This window comes from Helianthus annuus, chromosome 5 (assembly GCF_002127325.2).
Source record: "Helianthus annuus cultivar XRQ/B chromosome 5, HanXRQr2.0-SUNRISE, whole genome shotgun sequence".
NCBI classification, from domain to species: Eukaryota; Viridiplantae; Streptophyta; class Magnoliopsida; order Asterales; family Asteraceae; genus Helianthus; species Helianthus annuus.
Window position 1 is genome coordinate 79,709,149 of NC_035437.2, and position 10,481 is coordinate 79,719,629.

The 10,481-nt window shown below is 42.2% G+C and overlaps 2 protein-coding genes across 2 annotated transcripts; both read left to right on the top strand.

Moving 5' to 3' along the window:
* The first annotated feature begins 913 nt into the window (after window positions 1–913).
* Window positions 914–1,624, top strand: LOC110943254. The gene has a single exon (XM_022185004.1). The coding sequence runs from the start codon at window positions 914–916 to the stop codon at window positions 1,622–1,624; it is 711 nt and encodes a 236-aa protein (XP_022040696.1).
* Window positions 1,625–7,392: 5,768 nt separating this feature from the next.
* Window positions 7,393–7,845, top strand: LOC110943252. Its single transcript, XM_022185003.1, has one exon. The coding sequence runs from the start codon at window positions 7,393–7,395 to the stop codon at window positions 7,843–7,845; it is 453 nt and encodes a 150-aa protein (XP_022040695.1).
* Window positions 7,846–10,481: the final 2,636 nt, after the last annotated feature.

A 10,481-nucleotide genomic window follows, 5' to 3' on the forward strand; every position in this document is an offset into this window, starting at 1 on the left:
CTTGATGGTTATACTGCTGATATGTGTTCTGATCACTGGGGTCGGAGCAGTTTTGCCAGGGCATTAATTGAAATTAACGCGGATTCTGATATCAAAGATTATATCACTGTTGTTATTCCCAAGCTTGATGAGGATGGTTATGTTACTGAAAGAATCAAAGTAGAATATGAATGGAAGCCTCAACGGTGTTCGGGTTGTTGTGTGTTTGGTCACAATGATCAGACATGTGCTAAAAATGTGAACAATAAGAAAGATAAGCAAGTTGTGGTGGATGAGGATGGCTTTGTTACGGATAAAAGGAAAACGGCTAGGCTGGGAGTGATGCCGAAGAAGCAGAAACAAAAGTTCATTTACAAGCCAAAGGTAGTTAATGTGGGTGCGAGTTCTTCGGGTACGAAACATGATAAACCTAACAATGCTAACCGAAGTAGTGTGGAGACAAGGAACTCTTTTGAAGCCCTAAATAGTACGGAGGGGGATGCTAGTATTATTGACATTGAGAAACAAAATGATTCGGGGCCACAGGCTAATGTTGGTAATAAAAATGGCTCTTTTCAGGAAGAGGAAGTTGTTGACAGAGTCCAAACGGAAATGGCTAACTTTATGTCGAGTAAATCTGTTGGGAAAAACGCTGAGGGGGCAAGCACTCCCGGTTTAACGGGTTTAAATGGGTAGTATAGCTGCATGGAACATTAGGGGTTTGAATCGTCCCCTGAAACAAAACGAGGTTCGGGTTCTTATTACTGAGAATCAGCTTAGTGTTTGTGCGGTTTTGGAATCTCATGTCCAAGTGAATAACTTAGATAGAATTTGTAACAAAGTTTTTCGTTCTTGGAGTTGGACGTCTAATGGGGGTTTGTGTTCTAGAGGTACCCGAATAATTCTAGGATGGAATGCGGATGACGTGGACTTAATGGTAATATCCCAATCGGACCAAGTTATTCACACACAGATCCATTTTAAGGCTGACAGGAAAGTGATTCTTTGTTCGTTTGTTTATGCAGAAAATTCTTACCAAGCTAGACGTGTGCTATGGGAGGACCTTTCTAAGCATAATAGTTTGGCGCGAGATAAGCCGTGGCTAATTCTTGGTGATTTTAATGTGGCTCTTAGTCTAGATGACTGTTCTTCTGGTTCGTCTAGCCTTTCTATTGGCATGAGGGATTTCTATGAATGTGTCAAGCAATTGGAGGTTCTTGATATTCCTTGTCATGGTATGCATTTCACTTGGAACCAGAAGCCGAGAGAGGGTATTGGTGTCTTGAAAAAGCTAGATCGGATTATGGGTAATATTCATCTCCTTTCTTTATTTCCGGAGGGTTTTGCTTTTTTTCACCCTCCTCGCATTTCGGATCATACTCCTTGTGTTTTTAAATCGTCTTCGGGTTTCCGTCCAAAGCCGAGACCTTTTAAATTCCCGAACTTTATAACGTCTAAACCGGAGTTTATGCAAGCTGTTGTTAAGGAGTGGTCTAATAATGTTACGGGTCATACCATGTTTTCGGTTGTCAAGAAAATGAAAAACCTCAAGCCAGTATTTCGCAAGATTCTTCATAAGCAGGGTATTCTTCATGAACGAGTGTCTTCTCTTCGAAAGCAACTAGATCATCTTTTTTTTGGGTAAAGGGTTACCCCGGTGAATTTTATAAATCAAAACCAATAAAAAACAAGAGTGTGGCAGAAATACCACAATATTGCTAGCCCTGGCATACCAAGACTAGACGCAAACGACCAAACAGACACTACTAGGCAACGAAAGCCACAAACACACCCAAGCCAAACACGGCCAATTCACAAACAAGATACAAAATAAGAATTCTACACTAGTCCGGTTCTATCTCCAAATTGCTTCTAGGAATCTTCCACTTCTCCATCAAGCTTCCGTTTTCGAATCTCCGTTTAAACTTGAAGTTCAAAATTCTCGTACGGACAGTCATAATAGCCTCCTGAGCAACCACCGAAGCCGTACGTTGTCTCCGAGTAAACAACATGTTGTTCCGTTCTTGCCATACAAAGTAGGATGCAGCCGCAATCACCAAAACGACTAATGACGTTGTCGGGTTTCTTCAGACTCACGTTTTGTTCCATCCAAGCCATAATATCAGACCATTCACCATTCACATGCTCCATATTGGTCATCATCCTAACATTGTTCCAAACCTGAGCCGCAAAAGAGCATTCAAAAAACAAATGATCTCTCGAGTCCCCGTTAAAACAACATAAAGGGCAACACATGAGATTTAGATTTGTTGCACTACCCGCTTCCCAAACAGATAACCGATCTTGCGTCTTCAGTTTGTTTCGAATAACAAGCCAAATGTGGAACGAGTGTTTAGGGATACATTGTTTAAACCACACCATATTCACCCAGTTTACTTTGCTTTCATGGTGACGAATACTATTCCAAACCTCCCAAGAAGTAAATGAACATGTATTTCCTTCTAAGTCTTTCCAAACCAGCCGATCACGAACATTCTCCCGTAGAATAGGAGACACTAGATTAATTAAAACTGGAAAAAGATTGTACCAGGCAATCGGCCACCTCCACTCCCCATCCGGAGACACTATATCCGCTAACGAAGATTGTAGATTAAAACCTGCATTAGCGATAATTCTTGGGGTAATAAGGTTACGAAGAGGACCGGGATCACACCAAATGTCACTCCACGCATTTGTATCAGTCCCACTACCAATAGATTTCCACACGAACGGCCGAATCAGGCTACGGATGGCAAGTAGTTTCCTCCATCCCCATGTCATGCGACCTCGACAAGGAACCTCCCAAAAGTTTCTACCTTTTAGTTTGTAACTATGTATCCATTGAACCCATAACGATTTCCTACATGTAAGGATGCTCCAGACATGAGACGTCAAAAGGGCTTTATTAACATCCGATAAGCTACGAACTCCCAACCCACCCTCATCCTTCGGAAGGCATACAATCTTCCAAGCTACCTTTGGTTTAGCAGACCGATGGTAATTGCCAGACCATAAGAAATCCCGCATGCGCTTTTCCAAATCATTTATAATTCGAGCTGGTAACATGAACACCATAGCCCAATATATATGCATAGCCGAGAGAACAGATTTCACTAGCTGTAGTCTACCCGCAAAGGAAAGAGTTTTAGTCGTCCAGTTATCAATCTTCTTTTCCACTTTTTCAACCAAAATCTTACATTCCTTATACGAAAGCTTAGAGGAAATTAGTGGAACCCCCAAATAGCGAACAGGAAGGACACCCACTTGAAACGGAAGAATGCTTTGAATTTCCTGCTTGATAGAGTTCGGAACATTACCAAAGAAAACCGTGCTCTTAGACATATTAGGGACCAAACCCGAGGCCACAGAAAACTGATGAAGAGCATCCCTCACAACCTTAACCGAAGTAGCATCACCGTTGACAAATATAAATAAGTCATCTGCAAATGAAATATTTATAATCTTCTGTTTTTTACAGTGAGGATGGTACCGAAACGCATTACTAGAAGTAGCTGCATTCCTTAGTAATAGCGAAAGGGTCTCCATAACCAAAGTAAAAAAGGTAAGGTGACATCGGGTCACCTTGTCTTAACCCCCGCTTGCCCTTGAAGTACCCATGTAAATTACCATTAATGTTCAACGGATATGAAACCGTGCTTACACAAGTCATTATCCAACTAACCATTTTGTGATGGAATCCGAACGCAATCAGGATGTCCTCAAGGAAGGACCAGCTCACCGTGTCATATGCCTTCTGTAAATCAATCTTAAACGCGCATCTAGGAGGCCCAATATTCAGGTGATAATTATGCATAAGCTCTTGTGTCAGGAGGATATTATCCGATATCTTTCTACCAGGAACAAAGGCAGATTGACTTATATTCACCAAGACATCCAGACTACCTTTAATCCTGTCAGTTATAATTTTGCTGATACACTTATACAGCACATTACAACAGGAAATCGGCCGATAATCACCTACCGAGTTGGGGGTTTTAACCTTTGGAACCAAAGCAATGATGGTATGATTTACTTGTTGCAGCAGCTTCCCGTTAACGAAAAATTCCTGGATAGCTTTCGTAACCTCATTCCCAACAATCTCCCAAGAACTTTTAAAAAACGCCAATGTGAACCCATCCGGACCCGGAGCCTTGTTCTCACCTATGGAAAACATGGCACTCTTAATCTCCTCACTTGTAACAGGACGAATCATAGACGTTGCAATGTTAGGATTGAGGACATTAGTGCATAAATCATTAAAGTCCAGCTTATCCACATTACGCGCTTTGCCCAAAAAGTCATAATAATGGTTGACAAAAGCGGCATAAACGTCATCGCCATTAAACTGAGTACCGTTAGCATCTTGGATGTTATGAATCTTATTGTACGCGTTTCTAGTTTTCACACAATTATGAAAGTACTTCGTATTAGAATCCCCTGCCGCCAACCATTCCGCTTTGGCTTTTTGTTTTAAAAAACACTCCTCATCATAGGAGGCCGATTGGAACTCCTTGAGACACCTAGCCTCGGCCTCTCTAAGCATAAGATCCAGCGGGTTAGTATCAATAGCCTTTTGAAGGTCATCCAGCTTCAACCTCAAAGACTTGACCCGTTCATGAAGATTGCCTTGCATGAATAAAAGACGTCTCAGGGGAGACTTCAAGGCCGTGAGCTTCTTAACCACCGAGAACATAGTGACCCCTTGAATCTTCTTAGCCCATTCATTAGAAACACACTGAGTGAAACCCTCCTTGGACACCAGGAAATTCGCGAACTTAAAAGGTTTTGGCCGATCACGTTTCAAACTATGTATCTTAAGAATACACGGGGTGTGGTCCGAAACACGGTAAGGGTGGTATAAAGCATAAGCATCAGGATAAGAGTCCAAGAAGTGCACATTACCCATGATCCTATCTATCTTTTTTAACACACCCACTCCTTGTTTCGGCTTTTGGTTCCAAGTGAAGTGCATCCCATGGCTCTTGACATCAATTAGCTCATTATGTTGGATGCAATCATAAAACTCTCTCATTCCAATGGATAATGTCGACGATCCAACAAGATAGTCCTCCATAGATAAAGCCGAGTTATTTGCTGCTGAAGATGATCTAGTTGTTTAACGCAACTAGATCATCTTCAGCAGCAAATAGACGCAAACCCATCGGATTCATGCCTTCGTGATTTGCAATCTACGTGTCTTCGTGAATTTCAAGTTGCGGCTTATGATGAGGAATGCTTTCTTAAGCAGAAAGCTAAGGTTGATTGGCTTAGTGCGGGTGATGCTAATACTTCATATTTCCACAAGTGTGTGAAAAGTAGAAATGCGAGAAGTAAAATTTCGTGTATCAAAGATGCTCATGGTAATCAGTTTGAGGGTGATGATGTCCCGGCTGTTTTTGTTACTCATTACACGGATTTCTTGGGTAATCCGGACCATGTTGACCGGCTTGATATTGATAACTTGTTTATTAATACTCTCTCTAGTGATGCTGCAAATCATATGGTTCGTCCGGTGACCAGAGAGGAAGTAAAAAAGGCTATGTTTAGCATTGGGGAAAACAAAGCTCCGGGGCCTGATGGGTTCACTTCAGCCTTCTTTAAACATGCTTGGGATACTGTTGGTGAGGAAGTTACGGACGCAGTTCTTGCTTTCTTTGATAATGGCCAATTGCTTAAACAGATTAATCACACGATCATTGCATTGGTGCCTAAAAAGGAGGCCCCAAATTTGGTTCTTGATTATAGACCGATTTCTTGTTGTAATGTGCTATTCAAATGCATCAGTAAAATCATCACGGATAGCCTTAAAGGCAATTCGGATAGCTTGGTTAGCATAAACCAATCGGCTTTCGTTCCTGGTCGTAAGATATCCGATAACATCCTCCTCACGCAAGAACTTATGCACAATTATCATATCAATAGAGGTCCTTCTAGATGTGCTTTGAAAATCGACATTCAGAAGGCATATGATACAGTTAACTGGTCTTTCCTGGAAACTGTTTTATTGAGGTTTGGCTTTCATCAGAAAATGGTAAAGTGGATTATGACGTGCGTTTCTACGGTATCGTATTCCCTTTGCATCAATGGTGACATTCATGGCTTCTTCTATGGGAAGCGGGGCCTTAGACAAGGGGACCCCTTGTCTCCGTATTTGTTTACGCTAGTTATGGAAGTCTTGTCTCTTCTCCTTCAACATGCAGCGAGAACTCATGCGTCGTTTAAATTCCACTCTCTATGTGCTAAGCAAAGAATTATAAATGTTTCGTTTGCGGATGATCTATTCATATTTGCTCATGGTGATCGGCCCTCGGTTAAAGTTTTAAGGGATGCTTTGGGTTGCTTTACAAAGATATCGGGTTTGGTTCCTAGTGCTCCTAAGAGTACGATTTTCTTTTGCAATGTTCCTAACCATGTGAAAACGCAAATTCTTGGGTTGATGCCTTTTCAGGAGGGTACCCTTCCGGTTCGTTACCTTGGAGTCCCGCTGATTTCTACCCGTCTTGCTTATAGGGATTGTAAAGTCCTTATTGAGAGAGTTAAACGTCGAATTGATAATTGGATGTCAAGATCTTTATCCTTTGCAGGTAGGCTTCAACTGATCAATTCGGTTCTGGCTTCTATGTACACATATTGGGCTTCTGTTTTTATGCTTCCGGTTCGTATTGTTAAAGAGCTTGAAAAGACTATGCGTCGGTTTCTTTGGAATGGTGGTATTCAGGGGAATGTTCGTTCAAAAGTTGCTTGGTCCAATGTTTGCTTGCCGAAAGAAGAAGGGGGTCTGGGTGTTCGCAGTATTAAGGATGTGAACATTGCATTACTTGCTGGCCATGTATGGAGTATTATTAACAATCGTCCTTCTCTTTGGGTACAATGGATTCATTCCTACAAATTGAAAGGTACGAACTTCTGGGAGGTGACGAAACGTGGTAGTGTAAGCTGGGGATGGAGACATATTCTTGCAATTCGTAATCACATAAGGCCTTATATTTAGATGTCTATCCTGAGCGGTCGGCAAACGAATGCTTGGAGTGATAACTGGTGTTCTTGTAGTCCTCTCAGATCCTTTATTTCTCCTCGGGCAATAGCCAATGCGGGTCTTAACCTTCGGTCTACTGTTGCGGATCTTATTGATGATATCGGCCAATGGAAATGGCCTCAAGCTTGGTTCGATATTTTTCCGGTTCTTATAAATATTCCTTCACCGCATCCTTTAGTTGATATGGCTGATCGATGTAGTTGGAAAGATATGGAAGGGAACCTTGTCATTTTCGGTCTTGGGAAGTTTGGAATACTTTGCGTCATAGGGGTGATAGGGTTGATTGGGTTGACTCGATTTGGTTCAGTCAATGCATTCCTCGGCATTCATTCCATATGTGGTTAGTGATAACTAATAAGTTAAAGACGCAAGACAGGATGGCTACTTGGGAAGCGGGTAGTACTACAAATCTGATTCTTATGTGTTGTCCTCTTTGTTACCATGATCGAGATTCTAGAGACCACCTTTTCTTTCAATGCTCCTTTGCCACGGAAGTTTGGGATTCAGTGAGGAAAATGGTCAACATGGAGAGTGTCAATAACACATGGTCCTCGGTTATGCAGTGGATGGTTCAAAATGCAAATTCTCGCAAGCTTGACCGGATTGTTGGTAAGCTCCTTATTGCGGCTGCTACGTACTATGTATGGCAAGAGAGGAATAACCGGTTATTTTCTAGTGTCCAACGAACCCCTGATATGCTTTCCCATGTTATCATCAGTACGGTTCGATTGAAGATTATGGGGTTCAAGCTTGGGAGGGACCGGAAGCACCGTAACCTCTTGGATACCTGGCAGATTTCGATAAAGAATTTGGATTGTGACCCGGGCTAGAGCTTGTTATTGTTCGGTGTCCTGTTGCTAGAGGCTTAGTTGTCGGGCTTTGTTTCCTTTTTTCTGGTTGTATGATTTTGTCGTTGGTTGTTGTTCTTGGATGTTCTAGTCTTGGTTTGTCTTGACTAGTAGTTTGTGTCAGTGTCTTGGCACACCCTGTTTTTATTTGGTTGGTGATTTATAAAATTTACCGGGGTAACCTTTTACCCATAAAATGAGGGCAGGTCCAGTAAGCTGAGCCTCGCCGATCTCATTCCAGCAGACTGGTGAACGACATTTTCGACCATAGAGAGCCTCGAAAGGAGCCATGTTGATGCTGGAGTGATAACTGTTGTTGTAGGAGAATTCAATCAATGGAGGATGTGAATCCCAGCTACCACCAAAATCGATCACACAAGCTCTAAGCATATCCTCCAGTGTCTGGATTGTTCTTTCAGATTGACCATCCGTTTGCGGATGATAAGCTGTGCTCAGATTAAGTTGGGACCCCATAGCAGATTGCATGGTTCTCCAAAAATGAGAAGTGAAACGAGCATCTCTGTCAGAAATGATGTTTAAAGGAACACCATGTCGAGCTACAATTTCATCCACGTAGATTTGAGCAAGTTTGTCAGCCGAAAAATCCTCACGGATTGGCAAGAAATGCGCTGACTTGGTAAGACGATCAACGACTACCCAGATGGCATCGTGACCTTTCTTTGTGCGCGGGAGTTTAGTAATGAGATCCATAGTAATGTTTTCCCATTTCCAAACTGGGATCTCTGGTTGCTCCAATAAACCGGAAGGACGCTGATGTTCAGCCTTCACCTTAAGACAAGTAAGGCATTTTGATACATATAAGGCAATGTCTTTCTTCATACCAGGCCACTAATACTGAATACGAAGATCCTTATACATCTTATCTGAGCCAGGATGAATAGAATAACGAGACTTATGGGCTTCATCCATAAGCAGGGTACGAAGATTATCTTGGCTTGGGACCCACAAACGGTCCATGAAGTAATACGATCCATTGTCCTTCAGTTCAAGAGCAGGTGTTATGTGATAAGGAAATTCCTTATCCATCAAGCCTTGTGAAACACAAGATTGTTGAGCTTGAGAAATACGTGCTTGGATATCGGATTGAGCTTGAATAACAGATTGGACACGAACACAATGAAGCTTAGTACGTTCCTTGCGACTCAATGCATCGGCTACGACATTCGCCTTACCAGGATGGTAGCGAATCTCGCAGTCGTAGTCGTTTAGAAGTTCAACCCAACGTCGCTGTCTCATGTTGAGTTCTTTCTGATTGAAGATATGCTGGAGACTTTTGTGGTCTGTGAAAACCACACATTTTGTACCGTACAAATAGTGTCTCCAGATTTTAAGAGCGAAGACAACTGCACCCAACTCCAGATCATGAGTGGTGTAATTCTTCTCATGTATCTTCAACTGCCTTGATGCGTATGCTATGACTTTGTTTCTTTGCATCAGGACGCGGCCAAGACCTAATTTAGACGCATCGTAATAAACGACGAAATCATCATTGTCCTCGGGCAAAGTTAGGACAGGCGCGTCACAAAGCTTTTGTTTCAAAGTCAGAAACGCTTCCTCTTGTTTGACTCCCCAATCAAATGACTTGTTCTTCTAAGTTAGAGCAGTTAGAGGAACTGCAATCTTTGAGAAGTTCTCAATGAAGCGGCGGTAATAACCCGCTAGACCAAGAAAAGAACGAACTTCAGTAGGAGTAGTAGGTGTATCCCAATCCTTAATCGCGCTGATCTTGGAGGGATCCACATGAATACCTTGTTCGTTGACAATGTGTCCTAAGAATTGAACCTCTTTAAGCCAGAATTCACACTTGGAGAATTTGGCGAAAAGCTGCTCTTTCTTTAGGAGTTCCAACGTAAGACGAAGGTGTTGCTCATGATCAGCTCGCGTCTTAGAATATATTAAAATGTCATCAATGAAAACGATGATGAACTTATCCAAATAAGGTTTGCAGACCCTATTCATCAAGTCCATGAAAACAGCAGGAGCATTAGTCAAACCGAATGGCATGACTGTGAACTCATAATGTCCATAACGAGTGCGGAATGTTGTCTTGGGAATGTCTTCTTCAACAGATTGCTGATCGGCTTCTTGATGTTAACGGTAATTCGGTGCAGCCAAAACGTGGGATAAACATAATTGATGAACTTACAAAGGTTTCCCGACCCGTTCAACTGCAGAATCTGGATTCATCAACATCCGAGGATTTGGCTAAGGATTCAGGACACACCAAGGCTGGAAACTCACGTTCTAGCAGTACTTATGTGCCTCCTAATTCTGTTCATGTTGCTGAACCGGCTGGGTTAGAGAATATAAGATCGTCCGGGATGACTAGTGATGGTGGTAACAAATCAAAACCGATGTCATATGTTGAATCGGTTCTAGCAGCCAAACCTGTTAAGGTAAATTTCCGATCTCTTGCTAGCACGGTTACGTATGAGGGTTGTGATGTGGTTCTGCCTCGTGATTCGGTTAGAGCAGTGAAAGAAAAATTAGCGAACACTCTGTATGGTTACTTCCTAGGAGACAGAGTTGCATATCCGGTTGTGGACTATTTTGTAAAGAACCAGTGGAAGAGGTTTGGATTACAGAAATCAATGATG

Bases quoted from the DNA above. Each gene is read 5' to 3' on its own strand.
- LOC110943254 (XM_022185004.1), top strand. From the start codon at position 914: ATGGTAATATCCCAATCGGACCAAGTTATTCACACACAGATCCATTTT.
- LOC110943252 (XM_022185003.1), top strand. From the start codon at position 7,393: ATGGCTACTTGGGAAGCGGGTAGTACTACAAATCTGATTCTTATGTGT.